Raw genomic sequence first — 21,339 nt, forward strand, 5'->3', positions numbered from 1 at the left:
AAGGGCTCCTCAATCTAATCCAATCGTTCCACGAGAGCATGCAGGCAGCTGTGCGCGTCGGTGCCAGCACTACCGAGCCGTTTGCGGTCAACAATGGCCTCCGTCAAGGCTGTGTGATGGCCCCAGTACTTTTTAATCTGTACTTCGGTGTTGTGCTTGAGCGGTGGGCACAAATGATGCAGGACAGCGACCATCCACCTGGCATCCCCATCCAATTTAGCATCAATGGCAACCTTTTCTCAAAGCCCGCTCGCCAGTCTACTGCCGCAATCATCAACGACATTGAGTACGCAGATGACGCGGTCTTGCTCGCTGAAGACCGCCCTGGTGCTGAGAAGTGCCTTGAAACATTCTGCACGGTTGCCTCTTCCTTTGGCCTCTGCGTCAACGCTGCTAAAACGAAATTTCTCGTGGCAGGTAGCCAAGTCAACATGCCTGATAGAGCCGATATGAACGTCAACGGTGATACTGTGGAGCACGTTCCATCCTTCATTTATCTGGGGTCCGTCGTGACACCGGATGCCCGCTCCTCTACTGACGTCAGTCGCCGCATAGCTGAGGCTTCCAAAGCCTTTGGAGCTCTTCTTCCAGTCTTGTCGGATCGCTCGCTGTCATTAGTCAGTAAGCGAAAGCTATACGTGGCCTGTGTCTTGTCCATTTTGCTGTACGGCAGTGAGTGCTGGACGCCCTTGAAAGCTGATAGTAGACGTTTGGATGCCTTTCATCATCGCTGCATCCGCACAATATTAGCCATCCCTCGCAGTCAGCAGCAATCCGATCGCATCACGTCTGCGCAGTTACGTCGTCACTGGGGTGACCCAGTGCCACTCTCTGTTAAGATGCGCCATCGTCGTTTAGAGTGGCTTGGTCATGTGGCTCGGATGTCGGAGGACCGTGTCCCATTGCAGCTGTTGTTTGGTCGTTTGTTGGCTGCGCGCCCCTTCTGCGGTCCCAGGCGTAGGTGGAGAGACGTTGTGGCTACTGACACGAAGTCCATTCCAAACTGGTTTGATTGCGCACAAGACCGGTCAGCTTGGCGAGAGCAGGTTCTGGTTTTTCAGCCTCCTCGGGCAGTAGAGAAATCCGTACTCTGCTCATCTTGCAACCGGGCTTTCTCTCGTCCTCAAGACAAGGCACGGCACAAGTGTTTGGCTGAGCGCCAACTTCCCGTCCACCAACAGCGTGGTTCAGCACAGTGCGTCAGTTGCTGCCGATGGTTCCGTAGTAAGGGTGGGCTTGCAGTTCATCGCTGCCAGCCTGCACTCCCTGAACATGCAGATACGGCATTGACGGCGTCTCTCGCTAGTTGCTGCTTCCAGCATTGTCAACGCTGCAATCGCTGCTTCAAGTCCCGGGCTGGTTTTAACCGCCATAACTGCAACCGTGGAAAACGTCTTGCTGCAGCCGATAGGGAATCACTGCCGCTGATCTGCATGCATTGCCCGAAACGTTTCCGACGACAGCAAGATTTGACGAGGCACCAGAAGTCCTGCCAATGACGGTGCACTCCAAACTCTGGCCCCCTCCGGGGGTGACATTGCCCAATGGGCAGTCATGCTATAGTAGTAGTAGTAGTAGTGTGTGTGTGTGTGTGTGTGTGTGTGTGTGTGTGTGTGTGTGTGTGTGTGTGTGTGTGAGAACGCTGCAGCTTCCACTGCGCCCGCTGCAACCGCTGTGTGCTATCGCGCCGAGGCATGAAACGTCACAAGTGCAGGACCCTGGAGCTCCCCTCCTGTGCCTCACAGCGTCCTCACAAGTGCAGCCGTGGCTCGGCCAGAGCAACCAATACAGACCGTAGCTCCTTCTGCAGCGTTTGCAATTGCGGTCGGCGTTTCAGTAGACCACAGGACCTATCCCGTCATCGCCCCTACTGTTCCGAACCTGCTCAACCCCCCCCCCCCCTCCATGGGGTCCGCATAGGCTGAATATGGCAGCGCGTCCAAGGTCCAAGGTCCAAGGTGTGTGTGTGTGTGTGTGTGTGTGTGTGTGTGCGTGTGTGGTGCCTGCGGGCGTGCGTTTGTGTGTACTTGCTCAGAATTTTCAAATCCTCATCAGTCCAGGGATTATCTACTAACAAGGAACTGTGCTTGCACTGTGTTGTGGTTTACTTAACCGATCAAGGACCACCTGACATAAATCATACCTAGCTGCATATATTTCATTCCCATCACGCACAACACCAAACCGAATACATACAAGACCGAACGCAACCCGTTCTCGATCACCAAAGCCAAAGAGGGAAATGGGCCAAGACACTGGTGACACTATTGGCAGACAGGAAAGCCACGATAGCAACAAAACCGCAAATATTCCCATTTTTATGATTGTGCACACACCTACAAGTAGATAGAAAGGAGGAAACCCTTACCAACAACAAAGAGCACTAAAATGGGCGTGTAGGTGATAAAAAAGCCATGCAGTCTGTCAAGGTCAAGTGTGCTCCTTTGCAGAGTAGTGTCGTGATCAAGTCGCCCAACGCACACTGTTGAGAGATTGTGAGTGGGAGAGTGAGAATGAGAGTCTGAGAGAGAGAGGGATATGAGAAAAGAGAAAAAAAATATAGAGAGAAAGACGGGGAGAAAGAAAGAGGGCAACTGGTGTGTTGGAGGTGAGTGAATGTATGAGAGTGGGTGAGAGCGTGTGTGAGTGAAAGCCAGATTAGTGATTAAACTTGTTACGCCAAAGGGACAGCAGCAGCGTTCCTGGCAGTGGGGTGGGCAAAATGACTGTACACTTCGGTTCAATACCATGACTATTTCCATGCGTGTGGAATACTACACAGCTAGCGCATGGTTGCGAGTGCATCTTACCTACAGACCTTAGATCCAGGTATCCCAAGCTCTCAACTTCTTCGGAAGTAGCCATACCAGTCTTGCTAGACATAATGCTAGTATTAATGGGAATGCAAGCAGTCTGTGGCATCATGCATTGCAAACTACGACTACTTATACATATGCAGCAGGGCATCTCAGACCATGCACACCAGCAATGCAGCATTACTACCAGACATAATCACTGTAAGTGCAAGCAGCCTGTTGCACGGTACCGCGGTGTAGTGCAAACTACCAGCCAGGATACAGCATATTATTATACATACTTCAAGTAGGAATCTCACACCATGCATATCAGCATTACTAGGCAAAATGGGAGTGCAAGCAGCCTGTTGCACGGTGTATTGCAAACTACCACTGTAGGGGGGGGGGGGGGGTGCTGAGAAACCTATCATTATAATTATGTACATTGTATACAGCTTGTTATGTTGAAGCCCAGTGTTGCAACTAGACAGTGTTGCAACTAGACAGTGTTGCAACTAGACAGTGTTGTTTCTCCACTGTGGTACTGTGAAACAACACTGTATTTAATATTTACATTGTACACATGATTGCATACGCATCAACGGAGGACGCTGTGAGGCACAGGAGGGGAGCTCCAGGGTCCTGTTTAGTCGCCACCCTCCAGCAAGACGTCAAGTTCACAGCCGTCGCATTGAAGACGAGCGGGCACCTCGAAACTCTAAGAAGTTGCGCAGTTGCCCGGCAGAAGTGGAGTAACATTTGCTCTGCGGTGATGTGAACACACATGACCGGCTGTGATTTTGGTGTGGACACACTTGACTGACTGTGATGATCACTGATTTCATTTCATTTATCTTATTTTATTTTTTAATCTTTTATTTTTCTAAGAAAGAGCTTTGCTGATGTGGTGTATTGGAAGTCATGTGAAATCTACACCGTGATTGTGTTCGTCAAATATTATATCTTCTCTTTTCTCTCTCTGCCGCGGTGCTTTTTGTCACTCCATTGCCGTGAGTTCCCTTTGGAACGTAGACGAGAATTATTATTATTATTATTATTATTATTATTGTACACAGCCTGTTATCTTAGTCGAGCAAGATGTCGCATGAGATGTAACTTGAAGATGCTTTCTTGCAGTCCCCACAGGCTGAAATAGCTTCGCTCAACGACAAGAACACTTAACTGGCAAACACAAGATGCAGCTAGGGGAAGCACGCACAACCCGAATCGGGGCAGTGGGGCTGAGGTTTAGGGAGGCAGACATCACGGCATTTTCAAACACACGGGCAGAAACGGAATTGACGGGAATAGTGTTGGCCTCTCCTGTGGTTGTACTCCGTTGGTCGGCGACGTTGTCTGTTGTTGCAAGCACTGCGACATCTACCATTTCCCTTTTTGTACTGTTTGCAGTGAAAGTACAGTAAGTTGTGCAGAATAAACAAAGCACTTCATTGGATTAGAGCTGTGCAGAGCGTCATGTGAATGCTTGCACCGTTCACACATGCTCAGTCACACATGCTCACACATGCTCACACATGCTCACACATGCTCACACATGCTACCACACGTTCATACATGTTTACACATGTTTACACATGTTTACACATGTTCACACATGCTCACACATGCTCACACATGTTCACACATGCTTACACATGCTCACACATGCTACCACACATTCATACATGTTTGCACATGTTTACACATGTTCACACATGTTCACACATGCTCACACATGTTCACGCACCTTACCCACCTTCACCCATTTAATGATCTTCACCCGGCCTGGATTGGCTATGCCATGTCCGCCGCTGAGGTGGCAATATCATGTCTGGCAATGGGCCTGGGGGAGGGGGTAGGGGGAGGGTGTATCTTGTTCAACACTGGGATGCCAACGAAATGCCCAACACTGGCGGGGAGGGGGGGTGGAATGAAAGATAGCAATGAAAAATCCCGCTGCACTGAAGTTGAAATGCAAGGCCCCGGATTTCGGGGACGGAATATTTTGGTAGTCAATGCAGATGGGAATGGATATTCCGACATGTATAATTTTCCAATCGTATCAGGCATGTAGCAACCAGTAAAGTTGACTAGGAGAGGGTCACACAATTAGTACTCAATGCCACCACACAATCTAATGATTTTTAATTTTTAATTTATTTATTTCTGCACCTCGTGGCGTGTCAAGACAGCCAATTGAATTGAGGAGAGGGTGAAACCAACCACGGAATGATCGCACTCAAGCTTTTCTTTTTATGAAACCTGAACGAGCTTTCGGGCACGCATAAACCAAGAATACAGACCAGCCCGTACAACGACAAAGCGACCACACTCCAGAAGACCACAGACACTTCTCTAGAGCGCTGTACTGTAAGACCTGGACTGCTGTCACCATGGTGATCATGCCGTTGTCACCATGGTGATCATGATGTTGTCACGATGATGATCATGCTGTTGTCAACATGGTGATCATGGTGTTGTCACCATGGCGATCATGTGGTTGGCATCTTTTTTCTCGCGTTATTCTTTGTCAATGAATTTCGTAGTCTTTTTAACCGGAGAAGGTGTGTTGCTAAGAAGTGGAACACTTCCGGTTAGCATACATGTACACGTCGCATGTTCAGGGGGACGGGGGGGGGGGGGCACGCAAAGCAAACCATTTCTTGCTGCCTTTTCGATGATGCACTGATAGCGCTGACCGAGCGAAAAACATATAATACCACATGTGTTAAGAACTATAGGAGCGACCAGAGAAATCCCACCCACGAGTCCAAAAGCAGAGGCGCGTTTCCATTCAATTACATCATGCATGCTCCAAAACCGATCCGAGGGCCGCACAGGCCTTGGTGCTGCTTTCTGCTCATGGGACAGGTTTCTTTGGCCCCAACTGGAGTAACACATGGTGAAGAAGGACTCAAACACACATTAACTGATCAACGTACCGGAGGTGCCTGTTATGGCAGGCATTCATTGAAGTCGCTCAAGGATTCACGTGCCGAGCACAACTCTGTGAGCACAAAAGCAAACGGATCACATCCAATCAACAATGTATTAGAACTATGATGACCTCTCACAGGCAGAGACAAAACAAATTAACAATGTCGGCAGCATGGCAATGATGAGGCTTCTAAGAGTATTTCTGAAGCAGGGATTTAGCCCAGGTGCATCGACCGCAACCCACTCCTATGCATTGCCAATGTTAATGCTGGGGATCATCATCAGCAGATCGACAGTCTTCCCACCTATGGCCACACAACTGGCACTGGTCGCGCTACCCTGACACAGGTGAGCCGCGTGCTGCTCAACCAAATTGACAATAATGCTATATCAAATACTCAATTTGCGGACAGACCTGTTTCGTCCTTCGTGGACCTCATCAGTGCATCACAGAGAAAATAAGGCCGAGCTTGATAGCAATGAGAAATAGATTTCCAAAGCCAGATTTAAACCAGGCCTGAACGGACCTTGCCAGAGTGCTCAAACTGACAAGTCAGTGAGCTCTGCATGACGCAAACAGCAAATGTACTACCCCACTATGTCAAAAGTCGCAGTAATGCAGTTAGTGTGGGTTAGCATCCACCGGTCACACTGCCATGTTTGCATCTGCCGCGCACCGCTGCATCAGTGCATTGCGCACTGCACTCACACTACCTGCGCATAGAATTGGGCACGCTTAGCCTGACGTCACACAACTGCTTCCTTTGAACTTTCGCTCACTGCACTCACACTACCACCGCATGGATTTGGGTGCACTTAGCCTGACGTCGCACAACTGCTTCCTTTGAACTTTCTCTTTCTTTCTTGCTGTTGGCTTCACTTCAAAGTCTAATTAGTGGTGACTTTTAGCTTGTGCCAGCATCAAATTTTCACCCTCCATCCCTCCCATCTTATCCTCTTGCTAATGGTACTAGGGAACATTTAGCTCTAGCGCTCCTAACTGGTAATTTGCTACGCTAGTTGCAGCTCTTCACGAGCCAGTTGTTGCCAATTGCATTGGCTTTGCCTTGCAACCCCATTGTGGCACAATGTGGGTTTATTGCGGCTCCTCGTGAGCCAGTTGCTGCCAGTGGCCTGGCATTGCTTTCCAGCTCTTCGACCTTTTGCATTGCAAGACCAGTTACTCGAAGCAGCACACTATCTCCAAAACAATTCCTTGTTGCCTTGGGCTGAGTATTAGTGTGTGAGGGATATGGTTCTAATAGATATAAAAGTGCTCAGCAATGACTTCTGGGCACTTGCAGTGTTGGCTACTCTTCATCCTATCAGTCCACAGTCCACTCCTAGCTATATGCAAATCAGAACTGACATTCTCAGGACCGCTAGTATTTTCGCACAAGATCCTGTTTCAAACGGCCCCGGGCAGAATGGCTCCTGAAAGAATTGCAGCTGAGATGGTCTGAGCAAAATGATGCGGCCAGGCTGCGCTCTTCGGGACAAATATCAAGGTTAACTTGCACAGCGCTCGATTTGGACAGTTGCGTGTATGACATGGTCAGGGCTGAACTGTAGACGTTCAAATCGGAAAGTAGAAAAATACCGATAGTTTACTATTTCCGGATTCTCACCTCTGAATTACTGCATTCTGATGCTAGTAATGTACAAGTATGCGTCAGAGTAGAAATAAAAGCTCCCAAGAGTGTGCAACACTGCTTAAGATTATGGATCTCTGGCAGCAAAAAAACTCACCTCACGTGCCTCAGGTACGTTTCGTACTGTGCACAAATAAAGTATGGTGTGTGCGCAATCCGAATAGCTGCCGTGATCATGCTGGTGAGTAGCATACCCACAGCGAGCCTCTGCAAGGGAGTGCTTTTTATTACTTCGCTGCTCGCTAACAACAGACTGGAAACGTACAGCTGGACCACTACGCCATGTGATGTGAGTTTTTGCCGTTGACGAACCCCAGAGAAATGGTATCAAGAGTTGACACTCTTGTGAGCTTGTAATTATACTCTTGGTGTGATGATCTTCTTAGTTTTAAAAATCTTGAGAAAACGTCATAATTATAATGAGTACAATTGAAAATTCGGATCTGGGTTACATGCTCCGGAGCCAACACAGGGGATTCCCCGTAGGATTGAAATGCATTGGAGTAGTGACTCTAGGCATGCTGAGTGTTGTAAAATGCTCCTGAGCCAACAGGGGGGATTCCCCGCAGGATTGAAATGCATCAAAGTAGTGACTTACTGATGCATACTGGACTGTACGTCGGTTGTAATTTGCCAGGAGTTAAATTGATCAGCGAATGAGATGGCGACAAAATCCTTGCTATGTAGAAGCTGCTGCCGTACGTTAGGGACTGCACCGGTATGTTAAACTCCGGGCCTGCGAAGCCGAGCTGACGCATGGCGTTATAGAACAGTCCCGATTGGAAGCGGGAGTCGTATTGCGGCATTGACATATTCATGGCCGAACAGAACACCGGGATCATCCACAGGTCAGCGGCGGTTACGGGTGGTGCTGCCTTGACTGCCACACGCGCATGCCACTGCATGTACATGACCTTTGTGTGTGTCCAATCAGCTGTCAACAACATGGCAGAACGGAGAGAGCTATGAGCACGGTGCATTTATTGTGCTCCACCTTCCTTATGTTGCGAAATTCCGTTCGACTATTATTTACGCATGTTGTTGCATTTGGTTCTCGTCTCGTAGAGATCAGTGTCTGATGTCATGTATGGTCTGTACGTATGAGCATGGTGTGATGTGTGACGTTTATGGTATGTGGTGCATGCAAGTATGCGGTGTCCGAGTGTGAGGATCTGCTTCCGCCTGTGTGAGAGTGACTGTCAAGTGAATGCTGTACATGTGCAGTGCTAGTTTGGTCTGGGAATGAGAGTCATGTGTGATTCGTCCGTGGTCTGGTTGTATTGGTCTTGGTCATGTGTTCTGTACGTATTAGTCCCTGATTGGTCGTCCCGATTTGTCGTCGCTTTATTACTGCTTGTTCTTTGTTGTTTCTTTGTGTCTTTTCCGTTGTCTTTTTCTCGAGGCTGGTTATCGTCTTTCTCCTCCTGTGCCCTTTCCGTTTGTATAAGAAGTCAGAAACTTTACCAAGTTGTTTGCGCTGTTGTGTGGCAGGAGCACACGTCGCAGTATTGTCACAAAGTACACAAAGCATAATATCCTCACGTGGAGCTGTGCATGTACTGCACCGTGTACTGGGCCTGTGATTTCGTTCCACTGTGTTCATACCAAGGTGGGCTAGGAAACGGAACAAGTCTGTTGAGACGCTGCACCTGGGCATGTTCACGAGTAGGCATTTTTACTGGATGGCCACTCATGCGAGCTTTTCGAGCTTCAGAAACTTTATTTATCCCGATTGATACTACCGTACTGGCACGATTATAACCCTCTCTTGAATAGACATCTATCTTGAATAGTGCCCCAGTCTCTATGAGCCAGTGAAAATATTTAGCACTCTCTTGACTAGCCCTCTTCAATTCGCTGACTGTATAATTATTAGGATCTGGTTACGTTGGTGGACAGTTAGTCATGACTCGCAACATTTTGTCCTTCTCCTTTTTTATCTTATTTTATTTTTACCTTAGGATTGCTATCATAAAACAAGTATTGCGGACCTAACCATTCACATATCGACCACCAACGAACAACATCCCTACACTGACGCTAATTCCACACTGTTTGATTTCCTATCGACATCTACCATACTCCAATACACCACACCACCACATTGCGCTCTTGACCTATCCAAACTCTGCCAAGAGCGCAATGTGGTGGTGTGGTGTATTGGATTCCACAAATTAAAGGCCGGGTCGTCACTGCTTCTTCTTCTCATCTGCCGTACTGGCTACAGAAATCCAACTTCATTTTATTTTGCCGCGCGCTACGCAGCCCTAACACTACGCATACTGGTCTGTGCTCTCAAACGCAGTGCTACTTTATACATGGGTTTGGATTTCTCCGGCCAGCACCGTATCAACATATAGATATTCACAACTACGGTGGGTAATCTTTTTTTCTTTTTTTCTTTTCGAGTATTTGTGGTCTGTACATTTCCCTCTTTTGTGGAGGTTCGTTGTATTCTTGGCTTTTGGCCGTGACCTTATCGCCATCATAATTTTGGGCCTCATTGCCCGTTTGGTCTGCGATACAAAATACAATCTCATACAACAACTGACCTTGGCAGATTATATCTCCGACTGGGTCACCGGTGACAGAAGTGTTGATATGTGGAGCGCTGAGGGCCTCTCTGCTCAGGCTGTACAGGGACCCAACACCAGTGTTGTTGAGCCAGACGGACATACGATGGTGAAAGCCGGCCACGGTTAGCTCGCTGACCAAGCGATGGAAGGCTGATGCAGCCGGGCTGTGCAGGGGTAGCTGTGTCGCAATGCTACTATACCACTGGTCGCACGAGCCCTGGGCAGGTTGCCACTGGTAGCGGCCGCTCTGGGCACATTGCAGTGGGGCGGTGTACGTAGGTTTACACCGCCCGGTGTTGGGCACAACCCACGAAATTGTACTGGCAAAACCATCTACAGCACCTATATGTTAGTGAAAAGAAAAACACAGCTTTTCGTTTCCATGTAATGCGCTCTCTGCAACGTACCCTAAGGACACCGATGATTGGCCCTCAATGCATTGCAGGCAGCTTTTAAAGGGGCACTCCGGCTTCATTTTCGACGCCGAGTTTTCGATGCCAAAACGAAGGTAGGTGAAAGAGAAGACCCCTCGAACAAGAACGAGTCTCCAGAAGCGATCGAGTCGAGCAGGAAGACGACTTTTGAATTTCGCCGAGCGAGCACTGATGACGTAATGAGGGATTAGCTTGCCAGTGGAAATGCATCTGCGCACATACATTTCACACACTTTTTGGTCAATTTTCAATCGAAGAGGAGGTTGTTTGCTATGTTCTCCCAACGTCGTGAGCGATCCCGTCTTCTATACCCTTCCAGGTACCCTGAAGGTCCTCCAGAGGAGAATTTATCTCCAGCAACGCGTTGTTGATCCGCTAAATTCGTCTCGAGACATATTCACCCAGTGCAGTGCTGATAAATGTAGAATGTTGAATCTGTGATAATTGTCGACGATGGAGAGAGAGGTTGATAGCCGCTGTCGCAGGGAGAGTGAAGCTGCTGGAAGTAACAACGGGGAGCCCGTTTGTATCACCTGACCAACCAGACTTCAAAGCAACTTGACCAAATCGGAGGGTGCCTCGTTGCTTATCGTGAATATTACACCGACATGAATTACTACAAATATGCTGGTGAGTTTTTATTTTGTTTTGTTCGTATGCTGGTACCCTGGCCTGGAGTTCTCGTTAGCAAATTCTTATTCCCTCATGCGTTTTCTAAACATTCTGTGTAGTACTGAATACGTGATCAAGTAGGTAGGCCGATTTGGGTAGATGTGGAATTTGGACATGTATTTTATAAAAAAATTCTATTTTCCAAATAGAGCGTTTGTAGAGAAATGGTTGCCCAAATACAACGAAATTGATTCTGCAGTTCTACAACTTGTACTGAAATCCAGTGAAAGTAAAAATGATTCTTCATGACAGTTGGGGTCAATGAAATCTGATCCAGGCATGACGAATGGTGACGCCTGCCACCCCGGGAACGAATGCTCACTTGGCATGGGATACCAAAGTACTCGAAAGTGGGGCGTGTTTCTATGTGGCATTTGGAAGTCTTATATGATCTATGGTCAATGCAACATACGATAGCCATCATGAATTGCAAGCCTCGAACGCAACTCAGACCAGAATTGGCAGTTCCCTAAGTTAGACGCTTTATAATTCCATGGCCCCAGCTGTAATTATAGAGGTTTTTTTGCACATTATTCTTATAGTCGATAGGTTTATACTGATGGCCACAAACAACGGCAGTTCAAACTTCACTGATGTGTTCATGAGCTGAGAGATTTCTCTCCACTATTTCCGTTGTGCACACAGGTCTGTCCAATATGCATTGACCGTATTGGGTATGGTATCTGCTCTGAGAAGGGAATCGCTGGAGCCACAGTCCAACTATACAGGCTTTCAAGAAACAGAGAGGAGCCATCTTTGCAAGCTGATACCTGATGTGTACCGACAGAATTCTCACGAGATACCTTATGGACCACGTCTGGTGTACACTTCATAGTACTCCTTCGACTGCTGTCTAGAATCAAGTCGACAGAAACAACTCTGGCTTCAAACGAGCCGTCGATTAGACAAACAAAACATTCTCTCATTTACTAGAGCACTCTGACAACTCATGATCTATTCCTAACGATTGCCACCGCTTATAAATATGTAGAGTGCTGATTGGAATGTGCTCACAATCTCAACAATCCAGTGCTATAATTATTCGAACAATGTGTTCGAAATTATTCCACTTTTCCTTCCATAAATGTTGTATCCACATACTATATAATCCACAGTGCTGCAAAGTTTCAGAGTTCTCAGGGTATCAAACAAAATTATTTCAAATACAGTGAGATTGTTCGTGGACATTATAGCGTAATTTGTAGTTCCCTGTTTCTTTTCTTTGCTGTAAATTAATCCTTTGCTCTCTAGCCGCCGGCGAGTTCAACAGTGAAATTGTTAGTTCATATTTATAATGTGGGCATATGGGAGGGGGGAGGGTGAACATATTTCTATATAAGGGACCTGCAACTGTAATACCACAGTACAGTAGCCGGCAAATATGTAGAAAACAGAAATGCATGTTACCATCATTGTACATGGACGGGCGCAGCAGGCCGAAGCCATCAGCCAGAACAGGATTTACAATCACCTAGAGATACTTGAGCTATTCCGGTATTTTCCGTGAGCTGTCCGATTCCACAATGGTTCATGCCACCATTATTTCTGGTAGTATAATTCCAAGACCATCTCAGATTCTTCAGCAATTTGTGCCACGGCAAAAGACAACGCTTGACTCCGTCACTGCCAGGGGCTGTCAAACTTCCCATCACAAATGAACTTCAATTTCTCATTTGTTTTGTCAAGTATATGTACTGCCATGACTTGACCATGCTTCATCCACAGCTGGGCGAAGATTGTGGCGTTGAATTCCATAGCGCACCTTCTTGCTGCCATGCAGGAGTATGTTGAGAGAAGTGAACATAATTTTACTAAAAAACAACAGCCACTGAAGAGGATAGCAATAGCCTTGGGTGAATTTCCTGTAGGTACACGTTGTTGGTAGGTCTACTGGTCCGTCTCCATATCGTCAAGTTCAGAAATCACCTGTACTACACATCTTGTAGAAGGGATCCTGATCGAATAATTCCTGGTCATAAAATTCACAATACTGAGATCGAGACAAATAGTCAGTACTCCCCGATTCCGTCAAGCTGCTTTGAAGTCTGGATGCTCATGTGATGCTAACAAGCCGCCCCCATTGTTACTTCCAGCAGCTTCACTTTCCCTGCGACAGCGGCTATCAACCTCTCTCTCCGTCGTCGACAATTATCACAGATTCAACATTCTACATTTATCAGCACTGCACTGGGTGAATATGTCTCGAGACGAATTTAGCGGATCAACAAAGCGTTGCTGGAGATAAATTCTCCTCTGGAGGACCTTCAGGGTACCTGGAAGGGTATAGAAGACGGGATCGCTCACGACGATGAGAGAATATAGAAAACAACCTCCTCTTCGATTGAAAATTGGCCAAAAAGTGTGTGAAATGTATGTGCGCAGATGCATTTCCACTGGCAAGCTAATCCCTCATTACGTCATCAGCGCTCGCTCGGCGAAATTCAAAAGTCGTCTTCCTGCTCGACTCGATCGCTTCTGGAGACTCGTTCTTGTTCGAGGGGTCTTCTCTTTCACCTACCTTCGTCTTGGCATCGAAAACTCGGCGTCGAAAATGAAGCCGGAGTGCCCCTTTAACTCCAACGGAGTAGGTGTCACGGGGAGCGGGTGGGACTTACCATGCTCTGTTGATTATATTCAAAACAATACATCACAGTGAAAACAGCGGAACCATACAGGTATATATTCACCACTTTTTTTATCACGCAGCAACTGCAGTGACGTCATGACAGCACAAAAGACACCGTCCCAGTGTCCAACGGGATCATTACATCATCTGCATGCAACATCATGATGTCATGACACCGTCACGAGTGACGCCATCACAGTGCAGCCAGTGAGATTGTGAAGGCATCACCAATGACTTCGATTCTTCCCTCCCCCCAATTTATACCCCACCGCTACGCCCTTTTCACCACGCAAAACTCCCTAAATAAGCATCCGCTCAATCTGTAGGCAGAACTGTTCCGTTCTTTGTGGACCCATGAGCGGAGCACAGCTAAAATGAGGCCGAACTGGAGAGGAATGAAAAATAAAATTACCAAAAGCCAGATTTAAACTATGCCTGAAAGCATCTTGCCACAGTGCTCAAACTGACTAGTCTGTGAGCTGAGCTGAGTATCTACTTCTGAATGATTGTTGGAAAAAGAAGCCAAACCAAGCAGAACCAAACCAGGACACCATCTCAGAATTTCCCAAACTCACGTTTTTCACATCGCTTGCCAACCCAGCCTGGTAGACACCTGCATACAGGCGCACTGGGTACTGAGGTGTCCATGAATCCGTTATTACATAACACTAAAACGGAGATAAGCGCACGGGAAAGAAGAGAACGAAGGCACTGCGTCAATGGGATGACAACAATTTCCTTTTCTCAAGCAAAACAAAAAACACAACAAAACTACGGTTCGCTTCAGACTCGGCTGAAAGCCGAGTTTCCCGCATCCGTAGGAACGCCACCACCCTCTACCATCAAGGCGCAGATGCAGCTCCTAAGCGGCGGGAGGTGAGTAGATCAGACCCACCACAAATTGGTCAAAGACCAAAATCCCATTCACTGCATTAGTGTTTCTCTCGTGCCAGGCCACGAGTTCCCAATTAACAGTGTGTCGCAGCACGGCTGGAGAAATCCCCTTCCTGTTACTAGTAGAACTTGAACCTGGTAGATCCAGGTGCTCGAAGTCGGGACACTTTTACAGTGTGTGCTTGCCGAGCTGAAACTCACACTAGCAATGATCACTTGCCAGAATCCTGCTCATGAATGGAAGGTATCATTCTTGTTCAAGTTTGTTTTGAAGCCAGGCTTGCTAGAACGTTGGCGTCTAACGCTAAAATCCGAGCAGCAGATCAAATCCTTCCTCTGGTCAATGGCAGATTTCCTGGTCCAGGAGAAGTATGACTTCTCCTGGACCAGGAAATCTGCTCGGATATTAGCGTTAGACGCCAACCTTGCAGTCAAGATCACGATGGATACGTCGCCTCAGCAGCCCACAGTTCTATGTCACACCCAGCAGCCTTTCTTTCACTATACCGCTGGCTGAATTTCAATTATCAAGGTTTGTGAAGTATTTGTCTTGTGCCGCTAGCAATCTTCAGATGTGACGTTAGACATTCGTGATGATTTGTTGGCTTTCACTTGGCGTCTACTTTTCACCTATCTTTGTCACTACCTCAGTACCATTTGTGACGTGTAAACTAGCGCAACCTATAATTCCTGTGTACCTCTCCTTCTCATTGTGAATGATTTAGCACTTGTGATAGTTGTGTCTGGTAGGGTTCAGAACACCTCCATTCTGCACTATTCCTTTTGTGTTGATATGTCACATATGTGAGTTAGTTGAGTGTTTACACCTCAGTGCGCCAATATCTTTTCTATAAAATAGCATTATTCAGCTAAACCCCTTCATTCAACAACTGCTTCTCCTCTGATGAGTTCCCCGTTATTATCTCTATGGAACGAAACAAGACTTGTCAGGAGTACTACTACTTGCTTTCGTGGAGTGTGGCTGGTGAACTGTTCGTGCTGTGATCTACAAGCGGGTCAAAATGAAAAACCTACTACAACTGTATTTGACGGACCTATTGAAGATGGCACAAAGAATTACACTGCAGTGCTAGCACAGCAGTGACTCAACACTTTCAATGCACGCTGCTGAATTGGGGCTTACCGAAACAGAGCGACCGGTAAGGCCTCCCCGGACTGTTATCGGTATTGCTAAATTTTACTGAGCCTGATGAAAAGATGCTGACAACTCTCGGGTTGGCTGCTGAGCTGGCAGTGTAATACGGGCCTGCGTTATCGCGTGCGATAGTTATGAAGTCGCTCCGAAGATTGTCATGCCAATCCCGAATGTTCTCTTCACTACCAAGGTAATAGCCAATGGTGGCGCAGTGTCCAACTGCGTCCTCGTAGGAAGGATGCAATACGTCCCGTCTTGCAATGGACGACCGGCTGAAAGGCCCTAGCGTTGCCGGCAAGTAAAGCCACGCCGCTATCACTGGCAGTCACAGAACACACACACACACACACAAGTAAAGCCACAACACTATCACTGGCAGTCACAGAACACACACACACAAGTAAAGCCACAACGCTATCACTGGCAGTCACAGAACACACACACAAAGGCATGCATGGCAAATGTGAGTATCCAAGGTCTTAGCCACACCGCTTTCACTGGCAGTCACAGAAACACACACAAAGGCATGCATGGCAAATGTGAGTATCCAAGGTCTTATGCAGATATTCAGACATCTCTTGGCACTTCAAAGACGGCCAGATAATCAGCTGCGGCGAAGAGTGAGAGCCAACCATGGCGGAATAGAATCCACAAAGAAGGGAGTACAGAGAGAAAAGAGAGAGAAAAGCTTCAAGCCTGAACTAGGGGCAATTTCTTCAGGTGTTTGATGATCTCGCACTAAGTTCTGGTGAAATGTCGTTCCCTCCCAAAGAAGTATAGTGATATATACGGTCTCCACTGAAGTTATCATCAGAGTAGAGACAGAGAAATCATTCCTTCAGGCGTAATCGAATCTCAGTGTTGACTTCGAAGCTCACATCTGTATGGAAATTCCATTAGAGAAGTTGATGTTAAATTCCATTCACAAAGGGTCACCCAAGATGGTGCCCACTGATTTCGTCTGACCTTCAGAAAACCTATGTCATGTATTTTTTATCTTGCTTTGACATTATCTTTGGGGTTGGATGCGGTTTAGATTTGGTTGCTAAGACGGCTGGAGGAACTGATCATATTTACGATCAGTGTCACAAGAATAAACACTGTTCTTCTATCTGAGCGCCAGATTCTAAAACAATAGACCAATCCCGAAAAGATTGTCTGGGTTCGAAAGGGGGCATGTCAACTGAGAGTACACTGTACAACACATACATGGCACTACCTGATCAGCATGCGGCACAGGACGTGTTTGATAGTTCGCGTGTGAATGCGAGGGTAAGTACACGGTTTTCTCCTTAGTTGCATGCAAGAGAGACGATGCGACAGAAAGCAAAGCCCTTTGTAGTTTTCTCTCTCGCACTGGTAATGGTCTGCTGTTGGAGTGGAAATGCTAAGACATAATCCTTGTTTCGCTCTTCTGTGTAGTGTGAAGAGGTCAACGAACATGTAGAGCTCACTTTGATGAAGTAGGCAAGGCTGTGAGCGCTGTGGCTCAAAGCGATAGGCCCTAAATCTTATGAGATATTTCGAATGCTATTGTTTGTTGCGAGCGCTTCGTCTTCGATGAGTCCTGCCTCTTTCCTGGCAGCTGCCCTCCTATAGGATCAACCACGAAGTGACTGTACTCATCTGCAGCCGATCAATGTTATATTGCACAAGAAGATATCGTTTTCGCCAAGCCAGTGCCTCCCCAAAGACCATCGCCGCGTCACACCGTCGGAACGAGTTCATGATGAGAAAAATCATTCGCGCGAGCGTGATGAAGAACTATTTCGAAATACAACATAGTCTTTACCCCGGGACGACAACTATGTGCACGTCCTGCAAGGGGAGAATGTCACCAGCGACATCAACGAAGACGGCGGCAGTATTTCGGAAACCTGGAGTCAGCGGAGGTCGTCAAGCTCCTCCGCGACCCGGTACATGTACAGTATGGTGACATGTCGACACGAGCGTGCGGAAACACAGCATACACTGTAGTAATGTTGCGAGAGTTCGCGGAAGGAGTCCAAGTCGGGAAATCCATCAGCTCCAAAAGCTACCTGTAGGTGGGCGATGAGACTCCAGCTTCAGACTACAACAGTTAGGACTTGTAAATAGTTGAAATTTGTGAAGCAGCAGATCGAGAAGTTAGCTGAAATCGTAGCTGTTGCAGTATGTCGGCGCCATGTAGCTTGCATTTTTTACGGAGAGTCGATCGCCACGCGAATGTTTCTCTCCTCACCGAGAGCTATCTGGCCTCCAAACTCCGTCAGGGTCTGCCTAAGGTACCGAAGGTCCTTTGACTAGCTGCTGGCAGGACTCCATCAAATCCTTTTGCTTCAGCTTGGCGAGCAAAAGTCTCTCTCTCCTCCGCCATGAACTGACACACACAAACTGAATACAAAACGATGCACTTCACACGTGCTGGCTTGCACGCGTGCCCCCTTTCACGAACCCAGACAATCTTTTCGGGATTGGTCTATTCCAAATGAGATGAGAAATATCACATGCCGTGCCAAATTGGTTCTACCTTTTCCCTCCCAGTAGTATTACCTGCTGTTCTTCGAAATGTACGCCAGCAATGGTACCTTCTGGATCGAAATGAGGTAGGAAATACTACTTGAACTCGGACCACAAATACTACACGCAGTGCCTTATCGGTTCTAGCCTCCCAATGCTAGCAGTATTATCTGCTGTAGATAACCGGTTTTGAAAAGTACAACTACATGCAGTACACTATAATAGTATATTGGCCACCGTAATGAACAGATTGTGAAACTACCTACAGTTTGGATTTCGGAAAACGGACTTGGAGTGTATTAAGGTAGGTCAAAAAGGAAATCAAAAACTGTGCCCGCAAATCGCAAACTAAAACCAGCACAAACGTTACCCAGGTTACAGTAGATACTTGTGTAATGGAGTCATGGCAACAAGATGGCGGCGCCACTTACTCTGACAGACCATGCCAGTGCCGGTGAATCCAGGGTTACACATACACATGAAGGAACCCTGGGTGTTGGAGCAGTTAGCTTCAGCAGCACAGCTATGTGTACCAAGAGAACACTCATCAAGGTCTGGAGACAAGAATGGGGGGAGAGAGAGAGAGAGAGAGAGAGAAAGAGAGAGAGAGAGAAAGAGAGAGAGAGAGAGAGAGAGAGAGAGAGAGAGAGAGAGACACACACACACACACACACATCCTTCTGCACAGGACTGGAGTAGAAGTATTACGAGTATACACCCCTCGCTCTGGTGAAATGTTGTTCTCTCCCAAAGAAGTGTCGTTATAATTATCCAGTCTCCACTGAAGTTAACATCAGAGTAGAGACAGAGAAATCATTTCTTCAGGCGTAATAAAATCTCAGTGTTGACTTCGAAGCTCACTTCTGTATGGAAATTCTATTAGAGAAGTCGATGCTAATTTCCATTCACAAAAGGGTCACCCAAGATGTAGGGCACTGATTTCGTCTGACCTTCACAAAATCTATGTCATGTATTATTGATCCTGATTTGACATTATCTTTGGGGTTGGATGCGGTTTAGATTTGGGTGCTCAGACGGCTGGAGGAACTGGTCATAATTATTATGATCAGTATCGCAAGCATGGGCACTGTTCTTCCATCTGAGCGCCAGATTCTATATTTATTCGAAACGAGATGAGAAATACCACATGCAGTGCCATGTTGGGTCCACCCTTTCCCTCCCAGTAGTATTACCTGCTGTTCTTCGATCTGAGCGCCAGCAATGGTACCTTCTGGATTGAAACGAGGTAGAAAATACTACATGAACTCGGACCATAAATACTACTTGGTGCGCCCAGTTACAATTGGCGCTTATCTTCACACTTGTCTCAGGAAGGAAATACATGTACATATATTTGAAGCATGCCACGATCACAAAGCGCTATGTACATGATTATTTATATGTCAGCAAGCAACTCAGCCGAAAATTCCAGAAAGTTACACGTCCTCCTCACCACTATTGTCGCTGGAGGAAGAGCTCAAAACTTTCGATCCGGAAAGCTGCTGCACGTTTCATAGCTTGTTCCACTTCTCCTCGTCTCGAATCCCGCTCAAAGGCAGTGGGTGACTGTGACCTTGCCGCTCAGAAGCTGAGTGATACTGTCCGCGTGTTGGCTGAAAGTGTTATCCCCGTTCGTGGCAAAATGCGGCTTAGTTTGAGACAAAAAGGCAACGCCACATCAGTGTCATTTTTTCAAATCGCCTCTTGCGCATGTCGTACTGGCTGATCAGCACCCACGCGAGATGCTAGTGCTTGTACATGCAGCACAGTGATAGCTTCCGCTTAATATAGCACCTGTGCATTCTGCACCTATATGTAAGTCCTAACTGCACCTACATGTAAGTCCTAACGCCTTGCACCAGAGTTTCGCTCAGGACCTGGTGCATATTTTGATTCGCTCCTTTGCCCAGTCCTCTGCGAGCTTCAGAGTATGTCCGCCGGATTGGTTTCACTTTCTGGAGATGTCGACATGAGCTGCAGTTTCTTCGCCAGTGATTTGCTGGGGGTAACTCTTCACTAGGCGCTGAACTGTGCCAGTACTGAAATTCAAGCTCGCAAAGCACTTTTTCAGCTTTTCTCTACCTCCACGCAGTAAACAATTCTTGCCACCAGACAGCTGGAAGTAGAAAGAAACTGTATTCTCCATCGGTCTGAAATCCCAGTCTAATTTTCCGACTCGAGCGGAGGTTGCAGCGTTTTCTTGCGCTGACAAAAGCGTTCGTCGGTGGTAGCTCTGTCAAAAAGACTGAAACGAACCGATCGCAACTTCTCTGATGGTTTGTGCTGCCATGTCGTCGGATGCAATGGGTAATGGCTATGTTCGGAACCTCGGATGGTGGAACTGTGGTTCCATGCCGTATAACGCATGCAGAACACTGAAAAATAAAGTGCGAAGATAAGCAACAATTTTACCTTGGCGGACCAAGTACATCCAGTGCTTTATCGGTTCTAGCTTCCCAATGCTAGCAGTATTATGTGCTGTAGATAACCGGTTTTGAAAAGTACAACTACATGCAGTACACTATAATAGTTTATTGGCCACCGTAATGAACAGATTGTGAAACTCACTACAGTTTGGATTTCGGAAGACTGATCTTGGAGTATATTAAGGTAGCTAGAAAAGAAATCAACAAATGTGCCCGCAAATCGCAAACTAAAACCAGCACAAACATTGCCCGGGTTAACCGTAGATACTTGTGTAATGTAGTCGTGGCAACAAGATGGCGGCGCCACTTACCCTGACAGGCCATGCCAGTGCCGGTGAATCCAGCGTTACACATACACATGAAGGAACCCTTGGTGTTGGAGCAGTTAGCTTCAGCAGCACAGCTATGTGTACCAAGAGAACACTCATCAAGGTCTGTAGACAAGAATGGGGGGAGAGAGAGAGAGAGAGAGAGAGAGAGAGAGAGAGAGAGAGAGAGAGAGAGAGAGAGAGAGAGAGAGAGAGAGAAAGAGAGACACAGAGAGAGACAGACAGAGAGAGAAACAGACAGAGAGAAAGAGATAGATCGAGAGAGAGCGAGAGACACAGAGAAAGAGAGAAAATAGATAGAAAGAGACAGAGAAAGAGAAAGAGAGAGAGAGAGAGAGAGAGA

General features: G+C 47.1%; 1 protein-coding gene across 1 annotated transcript in view; it reads right to left on the reverse strand.

The window, feature by feature from the left end:
* Positions 1 to 2,291: 2,291 nt before the first annotated feature.
* The window catches only part of LOC135821167 (fibrillin-3-like), a 41,780-nt gene continuing 22,732 nt past the window's right edge, over positions 2,292 to 21,339 (reverse strand). Inside the window, exons 9-16 of the mRNA XM_065334238.1 lie at positions 20,979 to 21,101; positions 18,673 to 18,795; positions 15,731 to 16,060; positions 14,268 to 14,360; positions 9,937 to 10,302; positions 7,983 to 8,318; positions 5,738 to 5,802; positions 2,292 to 4,195 (exon numbers count right to left, since the gene is read on the reverse strand). Of these exons, the coding sequence (XP_065190310.1) occupies positions 5,750 to 5,802; positions 7,983 to 8,318; positions 9,937 to 10,302; positions 14,268 to 14,360; positions 15,731 to 16,060; positions 18,673 to 18,795; positions 20,979 to 21,101 (1,424 nt within the window). The 3' untranslated portion in view covers positions 2,292 to 4,195; positions 5,738 to 5,749. The remainder of the gene's footprint in view (positions 4,196 to 5,737; positions 5,803 to 7,982; positions 8,319 to 9,936; positions 10,303 to 14,267; positions 14,361 to 15,730; positions 16,061 to 18,672; positions 18,796 to 20,978; positions 21,102 to 21,339) is intronic.

This window comes from Sycon ciliatum, chromosome 7, assembly GCF_964019385.1.
Source record: "Sycon ciliatum chromosome 7, ocSycCili1.1, whole genome shotgun sequence".
NCBI lineage: Eukaryota > Metazoa > Porifera > Calcarea > Leucosolenida > Sycettidae > Sycon > Sycon ciliatum.